Source organism: Bubalus bubalis, chromosome 4, assembly GCF_019923935.1.
Source record: "Bubalus bubalis isolate 160015118507 breed Murrah chromosome 4, NDDB_SH_1, whole genome shotgun sequence".
Lineage (NCBI taxonomy): Eukaryota > Metazoa > Chordata > Mammalia > Artiodactyla > Bovidae > Bubalus > Bubalus bubalis.
The window spans coordinates 17,861,392-17,885,611 of NC_059160.1; the positions used below are offsets into that span (position 1 = coordinate 17,861,392).

General features: G+C 40.4%; 2 protein-coding genes across 4 annotated transcripts in view; both read left to right on the forward strand.

The window, feature by feature from the left end:
• Window positions 1-24,220, forward strand: part of LOC102402808 (antigen WC1.1) — a gene marked incomplete in the record, with an annotated part of 1,152,186 nt that overhangs the window by 1,016,607 nt on the left and 111,359 nt on the right.
• LOC102416343 (antigen WC1.1) overlaps window positions 1-24,220 on the forward strand; it is a 50,992-nt gene that overhangs the window by 5,367 nt on the left and 21,405 nt on the right. For all 3 annotated transcript variants that reach the window (XM_044941026.2, XM_045165273.1, XM_045165274.1), the window contains exons 3-10: window positions 7,955-8,263; window positions 8,357-8,674; window positions 12,745-12,837; window positions 12,915-13,229; window positions 14,343-14,657; window positions 18,633-18,947; window positions 22,735-23,043; window positions 23,137-23,445. In XM_044941026.2, the coding sequence (XP_044796961.2) occupies window positions 7,955-8,263; window positions 8,357-8,674; window positions 12,745-12,837; window positions 12,915-13,229; window positions 14,343-14,657; window positions 18,633-18,947; window positions 22,735-23,043; window positions 23,137-23,445 (2,283 nt within the window). The remainder of the gene's footprint in view (window positions 1-7,954; window positions 8,264-8,356; window positions 8,675-12,744; window positions 12,838-12,914; window positions 13,230-14,342; window positions 14,658-18,632; window positions 18,948-22,734; window positions 23,044-23,136; window positions 23,446-24,220) is intronic.

Consider the following 24,220-nt stretch of genomic DNA (forward strand, 5'->3'; position numbering starts at 1 on the left):
GTCAAGGCTGTATATTGTCACCCTGCTTATTTAACTTATATGCAGAGTACATCATGAGAAATGTTGGACTGGATGAAGCACAAGTTGGAATCAAGATTGTCAGGAGAAAAATCTATAACCTTAGATGCAGATTCCATCACACTTATGGCCGAAAGCAAAGAACTAAAGAGCCTCTTCATGAAAGTGAAAGAGGAGAGTGAAAAAGTTGGCTTAAAACTCAACATTCAGAAACTAAGATCATAGCATCTGGTCCCATCACTTCCTGGCAAATAGATGGGGAAACAGTGGAAATAGTGACAGACTTTTTTTTTTTTTGGCTCCAAAATTACTGCAGGTGGTGACTGCAGCCATGAAATTAAAAGACACTTGCTCCTTGGAAGAAAAGCTATGACCAACCTAGACAGCATATTAAAAAGCAGAGACATTTCTTTGCCAAAAAAGACCGGTGTAGTCAAAGCTATGGTTTTTCTAGGAGTCCTGTATGTATGTGAGAGTTGGACTATAAAGAAAGCTGAGCACTGAAGAATTTATGCTTTTGAACTGTGGTGCTGGAGAAGACTCTTGAGAGTCCCTTGGATTGCAAGGAGGTCAAACCAGTCCCTCCTAAAGGAAATCAGTCCTGGGTGTTCATTGGAAGGACTGATGCTGAAGCTGAAACTCCAGTACTTTGGCCACCTCATGAGAAGAACCGACTCATTGGAAAGACCCTGATGCTGGGAAAGATTGAAGGTGGGAGGAGAAAGGGATTACAGAGGATGAGGTGGTTGGATGGCATCACCAACTGAATGGACATGAGATAGAGTAAACCCCAGGAGTTGATGATGGACAGGGAGGCTTGGCATGCTGCAGTCCATGGTGTTGCAAAGAGTCAGACATGACTGAGGAACTGAACTGAACTGAATTGAAGCTATGAGGACCTGATGTGACTCCTAAGAAGTACTCAGTGCTATCTAAGTGTGTTTGACCTATGCAAAGGCGGATGCAGGAAAGACAGCAGTGAAACCAGGGTGTGAATGGGTGCTCACAGTATTTGGCAGAGATGCTTCTAGTTGTTATCACAATTGCAGATTGGATGTCCAGGTTATTAATCACATCAGAACAACTGGACTGGAGGAAAATATTGTCAGTTATCACAGTGAATTCCCTAAGGTAGAGGGCTGGTCTTTGGATAGTAGCACCCCGTCTAATGGGATGGTGGGACAGGGGAGCCCTGAAGACATCTGCAGTAGGTCCTTAACAGCCACAGCCAATCAGCTGTTGGGTCTTTATGTACAGGAAGATCATTGGAAAAGTGATCTTTTCTAATCTCACCTTCAGCAGATCTTTGATGATTCTAGCTGATGCCCTTAAGGAAACAATTCTTTTCCTTTTTAAAAAGTACTTTATTGAGGTATGTCTGACATACAAAACTGCTTGATAAGTATGCATTTGTGAAACCACTACAGCACTTATGTCATCAATCTATTCATCTCTTCAAAAAGTTTTCTTCCATTCTCTTTATCATTCTTATTAAAAATAATTATTTTCAAGGTGAATTTGAATTTTAGTTGGAAACTTTTGTTTTAAACAAACCTGATTTCTGGCATCTCAGGTAACCTTCCTCATTGTCACAATGTCATAATCATGGTTCCAACTGAAGATAAATTTGTGGAAATACTACAGGTGTCTCAACCATATTTTGATAAATCAGCATCTGAGTGAAAATGGAGTGTGTGATGTTGAAACTTTATGTGAAATTAGAACTCCCAATGTTATCCTAAGAATACTGATGTCTTGTTATTAATTCCAGTTAAGATATACTTAGAAGTAGAGAATTGGAAGTGCTCTGATATTCAACAAAGGTCTGTCTAGTCAAGGCTATGGTTTTCCAGTGGTCATGTATGATGTGAGAGTTGGTTTGGGAAGAAAGCAGACGGCCAAAGAATTGATGCTTTTTAACTGTGGTGTTGGAGAAGACTCTTGAGAGTCCGTTGGACTGCAAGGAGATCCAACAGGTCCATTCTAAAGGAGATCAGTCCTGGGTGTTTATTGGAAAGACTGATGCTAAAGCTGAAACTCCATTACTTTGGCCACCTCACGTGAAGAGTTGACTCCTTGGAAAAGACCCTGATGCTGGGAGGGATTGGGGGCAGGAGAAGAAGGGGACGGCAGAGGATGAAATGTCTGGATGGCATCACTGACTCGATGGATATGAGTTTGAGTGAACTCTGGGAGTTGGTGATGGACAGGGAGGCCTGGCATGCTGCGATTCATGGGGTCGCAAAGAGTCGGACATGACTGAGTGACTGAACTGAACTGAACTGAACTAATATTTAAACCCTCATTGTGGTTTGTACACCCTGACTACCATTGCTGTAACTTAGACGCTCACATTTTTATGAATGGTTCCAGGTTCCTTCTATTTCTCTTTTTGTCACTAGTTTCCTCCTTCTGGTCTGTTTTTTTTTTTTTCCTGTATTTTCAGACATATTTTAATGATGTGAAGATAAGTCAAAGTGGTGGTGATGTAGCAGAAATAAGATTAGAATAGCATGTATTTTCATTATTTTAATCAAAACTCTTGAAGTTTCTTCTGCTCAACCTTAGCAGTCAGGTATGGAAGAGAAATTTCAGCCTCCGTAGTGGATTGCTGAAGTGAAGTACCATGTTTAGGAGAAATCTAGAGTGGAAACAAAGACCAGAGGAGAATGTAGAGAAGCTTATTTGAAATAATGAGGAGATTTCATGGAGTTCAGGTGGAAGATCTGGGAGGGAACACACAAATTGTGAAGGACTGTGGTGCAAGCGTTCCAAGTTCCTTCAGTCCTGTCCTACTCTTTGTGACCCCATGGACCATAGGATTCTCCAGGCATGAATACTGGAGTGGGTTGCCATTTCTTTCTCTAGGGGATCTTCCTCACCCAGGGATCAAACCTGGGTCTCCTGCATTGCAGGCAGAGTCTTGATTATCTTCTGAGCCACCAGGGACTACAGTACTGAAGTGCAAAATGGTGAAGGGATGAAGGTGCAAGGATTGCAGGAGGGGAGGGTTGGAAAGATGCAGGTCAACTCATACATTCACCACAGCCTCTGTGTTACACTTCCTTCCTGCCCTCATTCCTTCCCTCCCTCTCTTCCTTTATCCTGTTGTGGGAGTCATTTCTCAGCTCCGTGGAAGTGCTAGCATTTGTAGCTGGCAGTTTTCTTAGTGGAAAATTTTTATAATATGGATTCTGTTTATTTAACAAATAAGTTTACTCATATTTTTCTCTTTTTTCTGTATCAGATTTTGGTGAATTGTGTTTCACAAGTAATGTGTTTTTAAGGACTTGGCCCATTTTACAAAAAATTTTCAAAGTAGTAACACTGGTTCATATCTCATATCTTTACATGTTGGGAAGATCTACAATGATATTCCTCCTTTTGTTACTGGTGCTGTTAACGTGTTCCTCTTTTTTCTTAATTGGTTTGCTAGAAGATTAACAATGTTAATGTTCTTTTTAAAAGAATCACTAATGGACTGTATTGATTTTCTTGATCTTGTATTTGCTTTCTTCTTAATTGATTTCTATGCTCAGTTTTCATTCCTCTTTTTCAGTTATGATTGTGGTTGCTTTTGTAGATTCTTAAGGTGGAGTCTTGGATCATTTTCTTCTGTTTCTATTTTTATTCTAATGTAATCATCAAGGAAGCATCAAGGTTCTAAATTGTCTTCTAAGCATCACTTTATTTTTAACCCACCAGTTTCAATACTATATAATTTCTTTATTATATTTTATTTATATTTATTATATTATTATATTTTATTAGCATAAAATTTTTCTTTTTCTCTGAATGAATTCTCTGTCTTATAGTCTGACTTTGTATGATATTAATTTAGATATTACATAGAGTTTTCTCTGATTTGTGTTTGCATGGTATGTAATTTTTACCTCTTTAATATATTTCTATGTTTATATTTAAACACATATAAGTTTGTAGACAGTATATTGTTTAGTCTTATTTTATCTGGTCTGATTATCTTGTTTTTTATTTGATATAACTTGGTTTAAGTGTACTTGCCTGCTATTTGTCGGAGAAGGCAATGGCACCCCACTCTAGTACTCTTGCCTGGAAAGTCCCATGGACGGAGGAGCCTGGTAGGCTGCAGTCCATGGGGTCCCTAAGAGTCGGACACGACTGAGCAAATTCACTTTCACTTTTCACTTTTATACATTGGAGAAAGAAATGGTAACCCACTCCAGTGTTCTTGCCTTGAGAAATCCAGGGACCGGGGAGCCTGGTGGGCTGCCATCTATGGGGTCTCACAGAGTCGAACACGACTGAAGTGACTTAGCAGCAGTAGCAGCAGCAGCTGCTATATGTTATATCTTTGCTCTTATTTTAATCTTCAAGTATATTTTATCATTTTAATTTAAATACTGTATTGATTTATTAATCGTATCAGATTTTTAGGTGATTATAATGTTTAATAAAAAAATTTAAGTAATTTTTATTTTTTGCTGGCTGGGTCTTCATTGCTGCATGGGCTTTTCTCTAGTTGTGGAGATCAGAGGCTGCTCTCTAGCTGCAGGCATGAGTTTCTCACTGCGGTGGCCTCTCTTGCTGTGGTGCACAGGCTCTATGGTGCACAAGCTTCAGTAGTCGTGGCCCCTGGGCTCTAGAGTGCAGGCTCACTAGTTTTGGTGCACAGGCTTAGTGGCTCTGTGGTATGTGGGCTTTTCCTAGACCACGGATTGAACCCACGTCTCCTGCATTGTCAGGTGGAGTCTTCAGCACTGAACCACCAGGAAAGCCCAATGTTGAATTATTAATCCTCAATTACATTTTACCTTGAAATGATATAATGTCACAACACGCAATGTCAGTCACTATACTTTTCTTCCACTTTCCTGTCCCTGTCATTGGTGCTATCATTGTCATACATTCTATTTATAAATTTATTATGAATCTTATAGTTTGTTGCTAATATTTTTGCTTTAAATCTTCTAATAGAGAACCAACGTTTAGCACAGTCTCTATAGCTTTGAGAGGATCCATGTTTTCATCTGCTGTCATCTCCCTTTAGCTTGAAGAACTTTCTGAGGCAGTTTTGTGTAGTGTGTGTCTGGTGGCCTCCAATTCTATCATCTCTCATTTACCTGAAATCATTTTAATTTTCATTCAGTTTTGAAAAGTATTTTCTTGGGTGATTCCATTCTAGGTTAACAAATGTCTAATCTCAATACTTGACATATGTTTTTACATTGTCATCTGACTTTCATTGCCTCCAACAAAAAATCAGTAAGTAATATTTATCCTTTTGTTCCCTGTATATAATGTGTCAAACTCCCCTGGCTGCTCTTAACATATTTTTGTTTGTTTGTTTACCAATGAATATCAGTAATTACATTGTCAAGTTTTCTGAGAATGGTTTCATTATCTTGTTTGGGGTGTGTTTAGCTTTTTGGATAAGTGGGTTTACAGTTTTCAATAACTTTGGGAAAATGTCATTTATCTTTTCTTAATATTTTTCTGCACATCCCTTATTCTGAATCTCCAAATACACATATTTTATATATTTTGATACTATCCCACATGCCATTGAGTTTCCATTCATATTTTCTGCCTTTTTACTCTCTTTGGTTCAGTTTAGATAGTCTCTACTGCTGTGTTTTACTTCCCAGTTCTTTTATTCTGCAATGTCTAGTCTCTTGTGTAATTAATCCAAATGTTCATTCCAATACTATATTTTTCAGTTTCAGAAGTCTCATTTGTTTATTTTTCCTAGTTTTTCTCCCTGTTTATTTTTATGCTTCATTAAGCATGTTGATATTAGGGGTTTAAAGAGCTCTTCAGCCAATTCAATCATTTCTGTAACTTCTGAACCTGCTTTAAATGATTGTTTTTTTAAAAAAATGTGCTATGGGTTACATTTCTCTCTTTTTGAAATTCTAATAATTTTTTGGTTGGATGTTGGGCATCATTAAGCAGTCCTTTACCAGGAAGAACTTCAGAAGCAAATAATCAGAACACACCCAGAAATCAGGGAATTGTACTTGATGAATTAAATGAAGTTTTTTCATTGGGTTATCTTCATTCAGTTCCAAATGTGTTCCTTTGATGACCAAATGATGAACTTTTATTTTGGTTTTCCTCCTTTAGTTTCAAAACTTCCTTTATCCCACCTTGCATGCCATATACCCCAGCTACATCCTACTTCTTCAGCAGTAGCTACCCTTTCTGATTTTCTTTTCCATCCATCTGTATCTTTTAAAATGGTGTTTGCTTGTCTGAAGTGGGAGAAATGAGAAAGGATAGCCATTTAGGTGGTAGATGGGAGGAGCAGGGGGTGATGAAGTATGCTAACAACCTATTCAACAAGTGTTTCCCACAAATATTTGCATATTTATCCATACTGAGGCTTTTTCAACTTGGAACTCTCCAAATTATGGCTTATTTGCTCATTTCCTCCTCCTCCTCCTTCTTATTCCTCCTTCTCTTTGGCAACATGCCATCTTCTTTTAGAATTGTAAACATTCATGAAAGAAATTAAAGATAATATCATCAATGGAAAGTCATTCTGTGTTTCTGGCCTGAAAGAATTAGTATTGTTAAAATGCCCGTGCTTCTCAAAGTGATCTATAGATTTAATGCAATTCCTATCTAAATAGCATTCTTTTTTTTATTTTATTTTATTTTTTATTTTTAAACTTTACATAATTGTATTAGTTTTGCCAAATATCAAAATGAATCCGCCACAGGTATACATGCCTTTATAGAAATAGGAAAACAATGTTAAAATATGAGTGTGTGGTTTAATTTTTATAGATTCATGAATTCCTGTTTTATGATCATTATTGAATTTTAGTTCCATTCCATTATGGTCATGTAAGATACTTGGAATTATTTTAATATTTTTGAATGTGTTAAGGCTTATTTGTAACCTAGCCTGGAGACTATTCCATGTGTGCTTGAGAAGAAAGCATATTTTTCTGTGGTTAGAATTAGTACAATGATAGTATTAAAATCAATTATTATCAGCCCTTAGCATTTTCTGTAAGTCCTGTTTGAGAAGAAAAACCTTTGATAGGAGACGATATGGAAACTGAGCTATCTGGTAAAATCCCACTGAGAGCACACTCTCCCCCAGATTCTTTGACAAATCCTAGGATTTCAAGAGAGATGGCTGGGACTTTCTCTCTATGACTCTCTGAGTTTTCTTAACTCATTTTCCTTCCCACTGAGGTCGCTGAAGGAATTCGTGGAATTTTTTGGCATCAAAAAGTATCAGAAACACAAGATGTGATGACATAAACGTGAATTAGTGACAGTGTCCATATTTCTTCTCTGGAGCCGTCACCCATCTACAGGTTGGCATGCCCTCATCGATCCAGCCTCAGGACTTTCCTTAACCTAAGTCACTTGAGGGCTAGCTTCTGGGAGAGAAAACTGGTCAGAATATTAGCGCCACCAGTCCCATGAAAGCTTCTAAGCTTGTCTGGATGCTAGGTCTCTAATCTCATAGCCCATGTCCCTCTGGGTGGCTTCTGGTCCACATATCTCTATGTTCAAGTTTAAGTGCCTGAATATTATACAGTGTCTTTGGGTCTGTATATAGGTCCTAGGCTGCTAAATGAGAAATTCACTTCTCCAACCAATGCTAAACGATGTGTTTCCAGTATTCAGCCATTCCAATGATCTGAATTGGGCTCTGTAGTTTCCAGGCTCCTAGACCAAGGAATTCACCTTTTTAACCAGTCTCAAAGTGTATGTTCTTGGGATTCAACCATTCCAAACTGACCTTGTAATCCTCCTGGATTTCTCTTTAGAAACCTGCTCATGAAAATTCAATTATGACACTAATTGTCAAAGACTCTCTACATGCTCCACTCCTAAAACAAAAAACTTTCACTCCACTGCCTGTGATGTGTGGTTTCTAGTTGCCAAGTCAGTACCATGAACACTCACTGGTTTTGTTGTTGTTTCCTCTTAGGATTTGTGCGTCTGGCTGGAGGGGATGAACCCTGCTCAGGGCGAGTAGAAGTGTATTCTGGAGAAGCCTGGATCCCAGTGTCTGATGGGAACTTCACACTCCCCACTGCCCAGGTCATCTGTGCAGAGCTGGGTTGTGGCAAGGCTGTGTCTGTCCAGGGACATGAGCACTTCAGAGAGTCCAGTGCCCGGGTCTGGGCTGAAGAGTTCAGGTGTGAGGGGGAGGAGCCTGAGCTCCGGGTCTGCCCCAGAGTGCCCTGTCCAGGGGGCACTTGTCAGCACAGTGGATCTGCTCAGGTTGTCTGTTCAGGTGAGATGCAGTTCAGGTGTTTCACCTCTGTGAACACCCTGTTCAGGTGAGAAACTCATGTGATTTTGCTGAAACTCTGTCTTCTTCTACCAGCATACTCAGAAGTCCGGCTCGTGACAAACAGCTCCTCTCAGTGTGAGGGGCAGGTGGAGATGAACATTTCTGGACAATGGAGAGCGCTCTGTGCCTCCCACTGGAGTCTGGCCAATGCCAATGTTGTCTGTCGTCAGCTTGGCTGTGGAGTTGCCATCTCCACCACCGGAGGACCACACTTGGTGGAAGGAGGAGATCAGATCCTAACAGCCCGATTTCACTGCTCAGGGGCTGAGTCCTTCCTGTGGAGTTGTCCTGTGACTGCCCTGGGTGGTCCTGACTGTTCCCATGGCAACACAGCCTCTGTGATCTGCTCAGGTAAGAGAGAGGGAAGGGCTACTGGTACACAGGATACTCCTGGAGTGAAATGTCTCCAAGAGTAGAGAGTGAGGTTAAACAGGCTTCAAAGTCAGAGATTTTGTGGTGAAATATGGATCTTCTCATTGTTCATTCATTTTTCAGGCCAGGGCAAGAAGTGTGAAGGGGAATAATATATTTTTAAGCAACATTGTTGCTTACATAAAATCATAGAAAACAATGTAGGAGCAGTAAGTATAGACCTCAGTATGAACCCCAACCCAGAGCAACACAGAGAATGTCCCAGCCCCACAGTCACTGCCGTCCCCTCTCGACGGGGAAAAGTGCTTACCCAACTTCTACTAACATAGAGAGTTTTATCAGTGTTTGAACTTTATATAAAATGATGCCATATGTTTCATCTTTTGTATCTAATTTCATAGACTCAAAATTATGTTTGGGATTCACACATGATGTTGTATATTGTAGCACTTTATTTTTTTTACTAATGTAGAGTATGCTTTGAATGATCACATGGCCATGTACTGATCTATTCTACTGACAGTATAAATCTGAGTTATTTTCAGTTCTTGACTATTAAAAATATGTTATTATAACTTACCATGACAATGTCTTTGGGTGTAAATATGTGCTACTTATTTTCCATGTTTAACCCTTGGTCTTTTATTTTTATTTTCTTAATCAAATGGTGTCCTTTGATGAACTCATTTCTTACTCTTATGTAAATATAACTTACCAACATTTTAATGTACATTTAATGCTTCTTATATCCTTTAAAAATTTTTTTGCCTACTGGAAGATCTTAAAAACATTCTCTAAGAGTATCTTATGGAAATTTTCTATATTTCTCTTGCATATTATTGTGCATTCCTAGGATGGTATCTGTGTGAGATAAGGGTCAGGTTCCGTATGGACATCCAGTTGACTCAGAATCTTCTTCTGGAAAGACTCTTCCCCACTGCAGTGCTGCCTTTGTCATAAGCAGAAGGGCAATCATGTCTGTCTTATTTGAGACTCTCTATTCTGTTCCATGTTATCATTTGTCTATCCTTGCACCAATACTGCATTTTCTTAATTATCATAACTTTGTAGTTGTTGTCGTTCAATTGCTAAGTCATGTCTGACTCTTTGTGACCCCGTGGACTACAGCACACCAGGCTTCCCTGTCCTTCACTATCTCCCTGAATTTCAAACTTTGTAGTTAGTCTGAATAATTATAATTTACAAGAGTTACTTTATATTAACTCCTCTAATATCATTGCTTTTCTTACCAACTGTGCTGTTCATTCTTGGTTGCTTGTATTTTGTATGAATTTAGAAGTCAGCTTGTCATTTTAACCAAAAGAAAAGCTTAAGGGTATCATTGAGATTAGATTTAAAAATTTGAGAGTAGACATAGAAATTTGAGGATGATTGACATTGACAATGTTGAGTTTTCCAAATCATTGACATAACACATCCCTCCATTCGGTTAGATCCTGAATTTCAGAGGTTTTGCCCATCTTCTACTAGGATTTCTCCTAGGTATTTTATTTTTGATGTTATGAGTATTTTTGTGAAAGTGTCCTGGCAATGAATTATCTTTGACTTGTTTTCATCTTTTAATTCTTTCAATTTTGATGTATGTTGAGACATAAAAATGTTGGGAAAACAATATAAAAATTCCTTTATGAACTTTATGTGGGTTTCTAAATGTTAATATCAATATTTTGCTTTAATCTGTGTATGTGTGTCCTTCCTTCTCTGTTCCCCTTCTGCCCCATTTCTTCCTGAATATGTAAATTCTTTCTGAATTTAGCTGAAGACATGATGTTCCTTTATCCTTAGAACATTTCTGGGAATTTCCTTACAGAACCAGAGTTCAGGCAAGTCTTTAAATGACTTCAGCTCCAGGTGATATCTAATTGCAGCACTGAAGGACCCCACTGAAAGACTGCCAAACTGAGTTTTTTTCTGATTAATGACCCAAACTCATAAGCAAAATTAAGTACATATTTTTTTCTTCAGCTACTAAGTTTTACTTTTTCATATTGATCAAATTGCCAACATCCGTTGGATCACAGAAAAAGCAAAAGAGTTCCAGAAAAACCTCTACTTCTGCTTTATTGACTATGACAAAGCCTTTGACTTTGTGGATCACAACAATGTGTGGAAAATTCTTAAAGAAATGGAAATACTAGACCACCTACCTGCCTCCTGATACATCTGTGTGCAGGTCGAGAAGCAACAGTTAGAATTGGACATGGAACAACAGACTGTTTCCAAATTGGGAAAGGAGTACGTCAAGACTGTATATAGTCACCCTGCTTATTGAACTTGTACTCAGAGTACATCAAGTGAAATGCTGGACTGGATGAAACACAAGCTGAAATCAAGATTGTCAGGAGAAATATCAATAATCTCAGATATGCTTATGACACCATCTTTATGGCAGAAAGCAAACAGGAACTGAAGAGCCTCTTGATGAAAGTGAACGAGAAGAGTGAAAACGCTGGCTTAAAACTCAACATTCAAAAAACAAAGATCATGGTATCCGGTCCTATCATTTCATGGCAAATAGATGGGGAAAGAATGGAAACAGTGACAGACTATTTTCTTGGGCTCCAAAATCACTGCAGATGGTGACTGCAGCCATGAAATTAAATGATGCTTGCTCCTTGGAAGAAAAGCTATGAACAACCTAGACAACATATTAAAAAGCAGAGACATTACTTTGCTGACAAAGGTCCATCTAGTCAAATCTGTGATTTTTCCAGTAGTTATGTATGGATGTGAGAGTTGGACCATAAAGAAAGTTGAGCACCAAAGAATTGATGCTTTTGAACTGTGGTGTTGGAGAAGACTCTTGAGAGTCCCCTGGACTGCAAAGAGATCAAACCGGTGGATCCTAATGGAAATTAGTCCTGAATATTCATTGGAAGGACTGATACTGAAGCTGAATCTTCAATACTTTGGCCACCTGATGAGAAGAGCTGACTCATTGGAAAAGACCCTGATGCTGGGAAAGATTGAGGGCAAGAGGAAAAGGGGATGACAGAGGATGAGATGGTTGGATGGCATCACCGATTTGATGGACATGAGTTTGAGCAAGCTCCAGAAGTTGGAGATGAACAGGGAAGCCTGGCAAGCTGCAGTTAATTGGGTCACAAAGAGTTGGACATGACTGAGGGACTGAACTGAAGTGAATCAAGTTTTTTGGAAAAACTGCCATACAACAATATGACCAGAACTCTTGCTACGTGACCTGAATTAATTGAAGAATATCCTCTGATTTTGCATTTTGATGTTTCTAGTTTATGTTGAGCTAATATGCGGCTACACTTATTCTTTAGTTCTTAATTGCAGCTAACAAGTTTTTCAGCTCTAGAAGTATTTGGTTTTTGTTATCATTTCTCTGCAAAGATACACATTTTGTCAATTAATTCCATAAGCGCTTTAACCGTGGCTATATATATTTTCATCAGGTAACTAGCAGCTGAAAACCCTGGGAAATTCTTTCTAATGTCTCCTTTTCCCTTTCCATTTTTCATGAGATCTATTTTATATGTGTTTGTTTTAAAGATACACATTAAAGAACTTGTAGAAATCCTTCAGAAAGAATTTTGTTTTGCTTTTACTTAGGGATAGATACTTTTGGGCTTCCCTGGTGGCTCAGATGGTAAAAAATCCGTCTGCAGTGTGGGAGACCTGGGTTTGATCCCTGGGTTGGTAAGACCCCCTGGAGAAGGGAATGGCAACCCAATCCTGTATTCTTGCCTGAAAAATCTGGTGGGCTACAGTCCAAGGGGTTACAAAGAGTCGAACATGACTGAGCAACTAAGCCCAGCACAGGGATAAATTTAGGGATACAATTTACTTAACTCATTCTTACAGCAACACTTGGGTTAAAACAGAAATTGTGGTACTGTCAGAAGCAGAACTCTCCAGGGAGAAGGTGAACACTAAGAGTATGATAATTTACTGCTGGGTCACAGCCTTCATCTTAGGCTCCATCAGTAGGTCATTATTTTCCTTAATTCAGTTTCCTGTTCTTCACCCTTCCAGACTTCTGATCATTGTTGTTTCTTCAGGAAACCAGACCCAAGTGCTGCCCCAGTGCAACGACTCTATGGCAGAACCCCCAGGCTCTGCAGCCTCTGTGGAGAGCGCCCCCTACTGCTCAGGTAAGGGTCCCACAAGACAGAAGACCCTTCTCAACCCTTGGGGTCACCGCCCCATTGTCCCATTTCTCTCTCTTCAGACAGCAGACAGCTCCGCCTGGTGGGCGGAGCCAGTCCCTGCGCCGGGAGAGTGGAGATCCTTGACCAGGGATCCTGGGGCACCATCTGTGATGACGGCTGGGACCTGGACGATGCCCACGTGGTGTGCAGGCAGCTGGGCTGTGGAGAAGCCCTCAATGCCACGGGGTCTGCTCACTTCGGGGCAGGATCAGGGCCCATCTGGCTGGACGACCTGAACTGCACAGGAAAGGAGTCCCACGTGTGGAGGTGCCCTTCCCGGGGCTGGGGGCGGCACGACTGCAGACACAAGCAGGACGCGGGGGTCATCTGCTCAGGTCTGCGCTGCACACTGTCCACAGGTGGGGGAGGGGTGGGGCCCTGGAGGACGGGGGTCTGAGCCCTGAGGGAGAGATGCTGAAAGGACCAGAGAAGGAGGCTTCCTCCCATGGAGCCTGTCTTTGCCGCAGACTTGAAGATGGGGTCCTTTCACTTCCTTCTGCATCAGCTGAGGTTCTGGTCCTTTCTTCTCAGCAGTGTTTCCTGGCAGAGCCATTTCTTAGTTTTTCTTGAAAGCAGGGCTCTCTGTCCAGTTACATACAAAAAAATTAAACCCACGGTACTAGTTTCTGTTTGCTTCCCTAACAATTTACCAATTAGTGGTTTAAAACAGCATATATTTATTTCCTTACTCTTCTCTAGCTTAGATGTCCAGCAGGGATCTCACTGGGCTGGGATCAAGGCTTCAGCAGGGCCGCATCACTTTTGCAGCTCCAGGGGAGAATCTGTTTCTTGCCTTTTCAAACTTCTTGAAACCACCTACATTCCTTCCTTCACAGCACCCTTCATCCATTATCAGACCAGCAATGCTGCAGGCCTCCAACCATTATCCAGGATCACATCTCTCTTTCTAGCTGGAGCTAAGAAAAGTATTCCACATTTAAGGATAGTGGGTCTACGGATGTGATTAGACTGGGTTCATATTGTTAATACATCATCTCACCATCCCAAGGTCCTTACCTTAATCACATCTGTAAATCCCTCTTGTCAGGTATGGGAACATATTCACAGGTTGCAAAGATTGGGATGTGGACATTTACATTTTTGGATTAATTATTATCCCTATCTCCCTAATATCCACATCACATCCCTTTGACATATTCTTTAAAGATTTCGTCAGGAAGCAGGATTCAGCTGCCCCTCTCTGACTAGCATCCATGAAGTTTGGTCTTCCTCTCAGTTCATATCCAGTACACCATTGTGATAGAACTAGAAAGACAGACATAAATGGACAAAGTCAGTTAAAAGGGAGGCGATGTCAGTCTTGTCATTTAGTGGGTATCTCTTGAACAAGGTCAGAGATGAATGTTCACCATTTCTAGAAGCAAGGAAAACCTAGAACATCCAGCAAAATTTTCATTGTGTCCTGTCTCCTCCCCTTTCAACCTTAGAGTTCCTGGCCCTCAGGATGGTGAATGAGGACCAGCAGTGTGCTGGGTGGCTGGAAGTTTTCTACAACGGGACCTGGGGTAGTGTCTGCCGTAGCCCCATGGAAGACATCACTGTGTCCGTGATCTGTAGACAGCTTGGCTGTGGGGACAGTGGAACCCTCAACTCTTCTGTTGTTCTCAGGGAAGGTTCTAGACCCCAGTGGGTGGATGGAATCCGCTGTCAGAAAACTGACACCTCTCTCTGGCAGTGTCCTTCTGACCCTTGGAATTACACTTCATGCTCTCCAAAGGAGGAAGCCTATATCTCGTGTGCAGGTGACTTACTATTTCTGTGTGTCTTTCTCAACCCTGTAGGATGCAGTGAGATTTGATATTTTAAAATCTAAGTGATGAGTTTAATTTGGGTCCACAAAATGATACAAAGTGAAAATGTTAGTTGCTCAGTTGTGTTCTTTGCGACCACATGGACTATAGCCTGCCAGGCTCCTCTGTCCATGGGATTCTCCAGGCAAGAATGCTGGAATGGGTAACCATTCCCTTCTTCAGGGGATCATCCTGACCCAGGTATGAAAATCGGGTCTCCTACACTGCAGTCAGATTCTTTACTGTCTGAGCCACCAGAGAAGCTGAAATGAGGAAAGAATGAAACTAATTTAATCCACATATTCCAACCTTGTTTGTTAAAATTTTTAATTGAGATGTAATTCTCATAACATTATATTAGTTCTAAGTGTAAAACATAGTGTTTATGTATTTGTACATATTGGTAAATCACCACACATACAGTAATATCCATCACCACATGCAGTTACAATTTTTTTCTCATATGATCCCACAAGTAAGAATTTGCATGCTGCAACTAAGACCCAGCACAACCAAATAATACTGAATTTTAAAAGAGAGTATTATTTTCTTCATAGCATCATGGTTTTTTATCCACATAAGGGCTTCCCTGGTAGGTCAACTGGTAAAGAATCCGCCTGCCATGCAGGAGACCCTGGTTTGATTCCTTTGTCTGGAATATCCGCTGGAGAAGGATAGGCTAGTCACTACAGTATTCTTGGGCTTCCCTTGTGACTCAGCTGGTAAAGAATTGCCTGCAATGTGGGAGACCTGGGTTTGATCCCTGGGTTGGGAAGACCCCCTGGAGAAGGGAATGGCTACCCACTCCAGTATTCTCGCCTGGAGAATTCCATGGACTGTATACTCCATGGGGTTGCAAAGAGTTGGACATGACTAAGTGACTTTCACAAACACTTTATACAAAAATATTTTCTTCTTTCCTATATTACTGTCTTAAGATATCTTTCATGACAATATTTTTTCTCTAGAATGTTTTAAAATTTCTTATTTATTCATAGGAACTCTTTATAAACTCATTTATGAAAAAGTCCCTTTTCATTCTTGGTATTGACATCACTTATTATTTTCCTTAAATATTTTTGTAAGATTTTCCCCATATTTTACATATATTTTTAAGATTGTATATGTGTATGGGTGGGTTATGTGATCAAATCTGTAATGTTTTACTTTTTTGACTTCTGCCTTTAGTGCAATGTTTCAAACACCATTCTTCATCTCAAAATAACATTGAATCAAGTTTTATTTTCTGCAAACAATTTAATAGTTCCACTAAAGAATATTCAAAACCTAATTTAAAATTTATATATTTATCTGAATTTATTTTACTATGTGTGATGGTGAAACATCATCACCAGAGAGGAATTACATTTTAGATATGTGATATCTTAGCTCCATCACAAAATAAAAGCACATTGTCTCATGAGTTCATGGATATGACCAAAAGTACAGGCAACAAAGCAAAAATAGACAAGTGAGGATATAGCAAACTAAAAAGCTTCTGCAAACCAAATGAAAGATCAACAGAGTGAAAAAGCAAGCTAGCGCAAATTATATAAGGTATTAATTTCCAAAAATAATAAGGAACTCCTATAACTTAAGAGAAAAAAAACCCAACAAACTTAAAACCTAATAACTCAATTAAAAAATTGGCCAAGGGCTTGAATAGACATTCCTCTAAAGAAGACGTACAAATAGCAATAGGTATATAAAAAAATGCTTGACATTGTCAATCATCAGGGAAATGTAAATTAAAACCACAAAGAGATATCATCTCACACATGTCAGAATGACTGTTGTTTTTTTTTTTAAAAGACACTTAGTGTTGGCAAGGCTGTGGAGAAATTGACACTTTATGTGTACTTATCCACATTAAATGTATAAATTGTACTAATAAAACTATGTACTCCAGGGGTTAAATCTCTGGGCTTTCACTGTCATGGGTCCAGGTTCAATCCCTGACCTGGAAACTATGATCCCATGAGCAACAGCACAGCCAAAACACAAACAAACACCAGCACAAAAACTATGACCAAAATATCTGTATGATTTATACTGATGTCCCTTTTCATTCTTGGTATTGTCAACTTCCTTTTCTCTCTGCTCTGCATTAGTATTGCGCAGTGTTCATCAATTTTCAATGAACCACGTTTAAAGGGTTTTCTTCTATATTTTCTACTTTATGCTTACCTTCTTTTCCATTAATTTTTGGTCCTTTTTAAATTAACCCCAACATTCTACATTGTTGACTTTCTCATCTAGTTTCTTAATTGGAAGCTTACTTTTTTTCACTTTCAGTCTTTCCTCTTCTCTAAATCTAGGGTATAAATTTCCCTTAGGCACCACTTGAGTTTCATTAGAAGAATTTATCATACCATTATTTTGTGTTTATTATCATTATTTCACAATATTTTGTAAGTTTTAAATTCATTCCCAGACTCATGTGGCTTTTGGAAGGATCTTGCTGAATTTCCCCAAATAGAAATATATAAATATTTTCTTATTAGTTCTTAATTTTATTCCACTGTGTCCAGAGTAAATATTCTGTATGAATTCAAAGAGTGAAAGATTTTGTCCTATTATATGGTCATTTTGATAAAAGTTCCTAGTGCATTTACAGTAATGTGAACTCTTGCATTGTTGGGTGCATTGCTCTCTGTGTTACTTAGTTAAATGTGCTGATCTTTTTTCACTTTGGTCATTCGTCATGTTATCCTAGCTTGTCAAATGTCATGTCATTTTTTATTGAGTGCTATAAATTATATATGAAAAAGTAAGATACTCCTGATACATTTTCTAATACCTGAAAGGATTTACCCTTTGTTTTCCTAGGCAGGTAGGGGGAGGGGGTGTGTCTCACTCAAACATCTAAATATAACCTAAAACTGAGCTGTAACAGTATGGGTTGCAGTTTTGGTAGCACTCAGTCCACCTCTGATTTCTCTGTCCCTATGACATAGGCCTTCAGAGATTTCAGTTCAGAGCCTATATTCTTTGGTAGCTAAGTACCCAAAATAATGAAAAAGACTCTGCTTTCCAAGTCTTTTTATAAAGTTCTTGGCTTCCTGCCCTTCACAGCTTATATACTGGGCAAATATTGGAGGGGAAAAGCTGCTGTGTGAGAGAGGCTCTCAAGACTCGAGTTTTGTCTCCAGCACCAGGTAGCCCCCAGATTATGCTGCTTCCTGTCACAACAGTAGTCCTCTGCTTGTCCGAGCCCGGATTCTGAATCATTAAATTATGCAGTGAATTGGCAAATTCCCACAGAGAAAAAGAAGCCATAGATCCCGGACTAACATTGAAATAATCTCCACTCTTTAGAATTTTAGCATATTTAGTCCATGTTGTGTTAACAAATGTCGAATACATTTACTGTTTCTTAAAAAATAGTTTCCAGCTTTTAAAGTTGTATCCAGAAAGACCCAGCAAGACACATTGGCCTGCTGTGAACTCCGTTCTCCCTGGAAGTGGAAAATTTTAGGTTTAATTCTCTACTTCATTATTTACTTAAAGTGCAGCACTAATAGACATTATTTAACCTTTCTTTACCTACTTTTTTTCTTTTTTAACCTTTCCTCCTACTTTTCAACCTTATTAATTCTCTTGCCACTGCTCTAAGAAACCAGACCCAGCTGCTGCCCCAGTGCAATGCTGCAGTTGCTGCTCCCAAGTCGCTTCAGTCGTGTCCGACTCTTAGCGACCCCATGGACTGCAGCCTACCAGGCTCCTCTGTCCATGGGATTGTCCAGGCAAGAGTACTGGAGTGGGTTGCCATTGCCTTCTGCACGAGTGCAGACTCTATATCAGAACCAGCAGGGTCTGCAGCCTCAGAGGAGAGCGCCTCCTACTGCTCGGGTGAGGGTCCCACAGGACAGAAGACCCTTCTCATTCTCCAGGTCAACGCCCCGTGTCCCATTTCTCTCTCCTCAGACAGCAGACAGCTCCGCCTGGTGGACGGGGGCGGTCACTGCGCCGGGAGAGTGGAGATCCTTAACCAGGGCTCCTGGGGCACCATCTGTGATTTCAGCTGGGACCTGGACGATGCTCGCGTGGTGTGCAGACAGCTGGGCTGTGGAAAAGCCCTCGATGCCACTGTCTCTTCTTCGTTTGGGGCGGGATCAGGGCCCATTTGGCTGGACAACGTGAGGTGCACAGGAAAGGAGTCCCACGTGTGGAGGTGCCCTTCCCGGGACTGGGGGAAGCACTACTGCGATCATAGCCTGGATGCAGGAGTCATCTGCTCAGGTATGGTCAGTTCATTGCCCACAAGGTGAGAGAATGGAAAGTTCCAAGAAAGCTGATGTCTGATCAGAGGGACAATAGGGGACCGGTGTGCTAGAGAGGGCTGAGACAACTACCCTTCCTCCGTGAGTGCCCTGTAGCTGTGAGCAATGAGCTTCATATACTTTCCTCTTACAAGTCTCCGCTATTCTTTTCTTCTCCAGTGGTCTTACCTGACACTAAAATAGCTTTATTTATTCTCCCAGTTAAAATAAATCCTCATAATTTTTTCATAATTCACTTTTTGTAAAAGTGAAACATTTGCTAACAGCCACATACACACTCCCTTTGCACAGGAAGGCTATGAGAGGGAGGGACAAACAATGAGGATGTACTTTCCTGGGTGGAGTTGTTTCTATACAAACAGTGTGAGACATTATTTTGCACTAGGTTAGTATGAGTCGAGGCTACTCCTACTATAGGAGGATATCATTTACATGTATAGAGGGTATCCCTACAAGGGTCATCATTTAACAGATCAGAGACTCTTATGGATTTGTGCCAGATTTCAAGTTTCCTTTGCAAATTTAGACATAAATGTTTATAGTTCTTTGATGGTAGAGAATTATTGATGAAATGCTCTGAGTCATATATTCTTCCATTGTTACTAGAAAAGTCTCTCTCTCCAATTTTTCCTGTAAAACATCTGTGTAAATGCAAACTTTGGAGGAACACTTAGCCATGCACTGACAAGTCAAAGGTGGAGGTAATAAATCTTGAATTTCTGTGTTTTATGTTAAGAGATTATAAAGTTTATATCTGATGGCCTCAATAATATAAGAGAATTGCATTTGGGGGCTTATTTGGGGTAAGTGGACAAATATAATTTTTGAAGAAGGTGGAAAAGGTTTTATAGTAGCTGGGAGGAAGGTGAATGGCAATGGGAGCTGATGAAGGTAACCGTGAGGTTCTCTGAGCAGCACTGAGGGGCCAGGTGTGGTGTGAAGGATGCTACGTGTGTCTAAGGACACAGGATGTGTACACAGCAAAAGGCCAGACAAGGATATGTCTTTACTATATTTAATATCTTTACTCACATCGGCCTTCTATTTAATAATTTTCTTGGAATTATCACACACTTATTCTTCCATGTAAATTTTAAAATCAAGTAGAAAATGAAAAGGATATACTATATCTCAGAAGTCTCTATCCTGATATGTATAAGACTTTATTGAGTATTCAGCATATATTTGAATATTTCACATGTATCAGGGTATATAAAACAGAATACAAGAAATACTTTTTTCTTGTTCTTTCTAAATTTTTAATCCCATAGAATTAATATAACAATATCAATAACCTCAGATATGCAGATGATGCCACCCTAATAGCAGAAAGTCAAGAGGAATAGAGGAGAGCCTCTTGATGAAAGTGGAAGAGAAGAGTGAAAAAGCTGGCTTGAAACTCTGCATTCAAAAAACTAATATCATGGCATCCAGTCCCAGCACTTAATGGCTAAGAGATGAGGAAAAAATGGAAACAGCAACAGACTTATTTTCTTGGGCTCCAGAATCACTGCAGAGTGTGACTGCAGCCATGAAATTAAAAGACGCTTGCTCCTTGGAAGAAAAGCTATGACAAACCTGGACAGCAGATTAAAAAGCAGAGACATTACTTTGTGACAAATGTCCATATAGTCAAAGCTATGTTTTTTTTTTTTTCTGGTAGTTATGTATGGTAGTTATGTATGGATCATAAAGAAGGCTGAGGGCTGAAGAATTGATGCTTTTGAACTGTGGTGCTGGAGAAGACTCTGGAGAGTCCCTTGGACAGCAAGGAGATCAAATCAGTCCATCCTAAAGGAAATCAACCCTGAATAACTCATTGGAAGGATGTATGCTGAAGCTGAAGCTCCAATACTTTGGCCACATGATAAGAAGAAATGACTCATTGGAAAAGACCCTGAGGCTGGGAAAGATTGAAGACCAGAGAAGAAGGGGATGACAGAGGATGAGATGATTGGATGGCATCACTGACTCAATGGACATGAGTTTGAGTAAACTCAGGGAGATAGTGAAGACAGGGAAGCCTGGAGTGCTGCAGTCCATGGGGTCACCAAGAGTCGGACACGACTGAGTGACTAAGCAACAAAACAACCAGTTAAATAAAAATGTTTTAATTAGAATGTGTAGCCTGTGACCCAAACTCCCAGCCAGAGGAGGCTAGGGGTCCTAACCTGGGCCTCTCTGGGGAGATGGAAGTGGATAAATAATAAAAGGCAAGCAGATCATCCTCTCCCTCATCATTCATTCTTATATCAGTGGTCAAGCTAATCCTTCAATTCTTTAATTTCTGTGGTGTCTTTTCTGTCCTCTCCTGCTCTCTATAGTAGATTTTTATTCTGTTACATCATTCTTTTTGAGACTTCAAAGTTCACATACTTATGCAATCAGAGTCCTTTACCAGGACAAATTCCACCATTACATACATAACCATGAGCACACTCAGAAACCAGGCAAATTATTTTAAAAATTGTTCTTTATGATTTGCAGGGGTTTTTTTTCCCATTGGATTACCTTTTCTCTGTCCAAATATGGTCCCTGAAGCACGAAATCATGATCATGAATCTTTTCTTTGGTCTCTCTCTCATACTCCATCCACTCCCCATTTAACCTACCACTCACCCCACCTCACTCCCTACAGAAGTTCTTCCCTTTTGGAGTATCCTTTCCATCTATTTGTAGCTCTTAAGATCATTTCTTCTTTTCTGCATTGGGGGAATTTGGAAAGGGTAGTAGTGTTAGGTGGCAAATGGGAGCAGCCCAGGGGATAAAAGGTGTTAAAATCTTGTTGAACAAGTATTTGGTTTCCAAATCTATGTTTCATCATTATTGAGGCTTTTGCAATTTAGAAATCTCTAAAATATATATGGCTTGCTTGCTCTCTGCTATCTTCCTCTCACTCTCCTTTTTCGTAGCTTGCTGGCTTCTTATCTCAGAAATCCAAATAGGAAAGGAATATGCAGTAGGCATATAGATAGGGTTAGAATACATTAAATTCTCATCACTCCTTCACATTTGCTAAGAATCTCATGTCTAGGATGAAGTAATCAACTAACTCAGTTGTCTTGCATAATCTCACTGAGACTTTACTTTCTCTCAGGTGTGTTCATACATCCTAGGTTTTTAAGAAAGATGGCTAGCATCATTCCCTTCCTCTCCTATGACTCTCTGAGCTTTCATCACTTCCAAACTTATCTGTGAACAACTTCTTTCACAATTAGGTTACCTAATTGTGACCTAATGCCTGCACTCAGATCCAGCCCGCATGCTGTTCCCATCCCCAGTGACTTGAATATGGGCTCAGAGAAACGTGCCCAAAATTCTAGCTCCAGAAATTTCAGGATGACCTTCTAAACTTCTCTGACTCTTAGGCCTCTAACCTCTCGAATCCCATGATCTTTTTTCACTCTCATTTAGTTCGGCTGTGCACTCAAGTTTGAATGTCTACCACTGTGCAGTTTCTTTGGGCCTCTGTAGTTTCTAGGCCCCCAGATAAGAATTAACATTCCTAACCAATATATATTCTCGGGATTCAGCCATTCCAAACTGACCCTGCAATCCTTCTGGATATCTCTTCAGAAACTTGCTCATGAAAATGCAATTTGACAACGACAGTCAAATTCTCTCTTCTTATCCCCTCTTATTCCACTGCTGGAAAAAGCTTTCCCACCATTGCCTGTGAGGTGTTGTTTCCAATTGTCAAGCCAGTTTCATGAACAGTCACTGGCTTTGTTCTTTGTTTCTCTTAGGATTTGTGCGTCTGGCCGGAGGGGATGGACCCTGCTCAGGGCGAGTAGAAGTGCATTCTGGAGAAGCCTGGATCCCAGTGTCTGATGGAAACTTCACACTCCGCACTGCCCAGGTCATCTGTGCAGAGCTGGGGTGTGGCAAGGCTGTGTCTATCCTGGGACATGTGCCCTTCAGAGAGTCCAATGCCCGGGTCTGGGCTGAAGAGTTCAGGTGTGAGGGGGAGGAGCCTGAGCTCCAGTTCTGTCCCAGAGTGCCCTGTCCAGGGGGCACTTGCCACCACAGTGGAGCTGTTCAGGTTGTCTGTTCAGGTGAGATGCACGTCAGGATTTAGCCTCTGTATACTCTCACTTCAAGCTAAAAAAGAAATATGATTTTGCTGAAATCCTGTCTTTTTCTATCAGTGTACACAGATGTCCGGCTCGTGACAAACGGCTCCTCTCAGTGTGAGGGGCAGGTGGAGATGAACATTTCTGGACAATGGAGAGCGCTCTGTGCCTCCCACTGGAGTCTGGCCAATGCCAATGTTGTCTGTCGTCAGCTCGGCTGTGGAGTCGCCATCTCCACCCTGAACAGAGCAGAAGGAAGTGATCAACTCTGGAAAGCCCGATTTCACTGCTCAGGGACTGAGTCCTTCCTGTGGAAATGCCCTGTGACTACCCTGGGTGTTCCTGACTGTTCCCATGGCAACACGGCCTCTGTGATCTGCTCAGGTAAGACAGGGAAGGGCTACTATACTTAGGATGCTCCTGGAGTGAAATTTCCCCAGAGCAGAGAGTAAGGGAAAACAGGCTTAAAAAGAAAGATATTCTGTAGTGAAATGTTTAATCTTGTTACTGAACTCGAGTTTCAGCTGCTCATTACTCAAGAATCCAACACTGAGAGACAAGTGTGGGGTAAAATTAAAGACAGCTTTATTGAGGATACCAGCCATTCTGGGGAGACAGAGGACTAATGTACCAAAGAACCAGCTCCTCCTTGCTAATCAGGAGTGCACAGGTGGAAGTAGGGGACAGTTTACCTGCAGAGTAGCACAGCTAGCTCTGACAATCATCTTGAAATAGGTCTGGTCAGTGTCACCTTTATTGTTTGAATTACAGTTAATCATCAGTTCTAGTGTTGGTTTGTTCCCATTTCCTTGAGGCAGATCTTGGAATTGTGTAAGATGAAGATTATGAACTTCCTTGTTGGCTCAGATGATAAAGAACCTGCCTGGAATGCAAGAGTCTCCGGTTTGATCCCTGGGTTGGGAAAATCCCCTGGAGAAGGAGCTGGCTCCCCACTAGTCTGGTCATCATGTAATTTATTGCTACCACCTGTTTGGGATTTTAGTATCTGCAAAATAGCTCAAAAGATATGGCTCAGGATGTTATCTATAGCCCATAAGAAGGAACTAAAGGTCCTTGACTTTGTTTAGGGCTAAACTATTATTATTTTGTACCATTTGACTGTTTTCCTTTTTATTTTCTAATTTTTTTCATTTCTGTG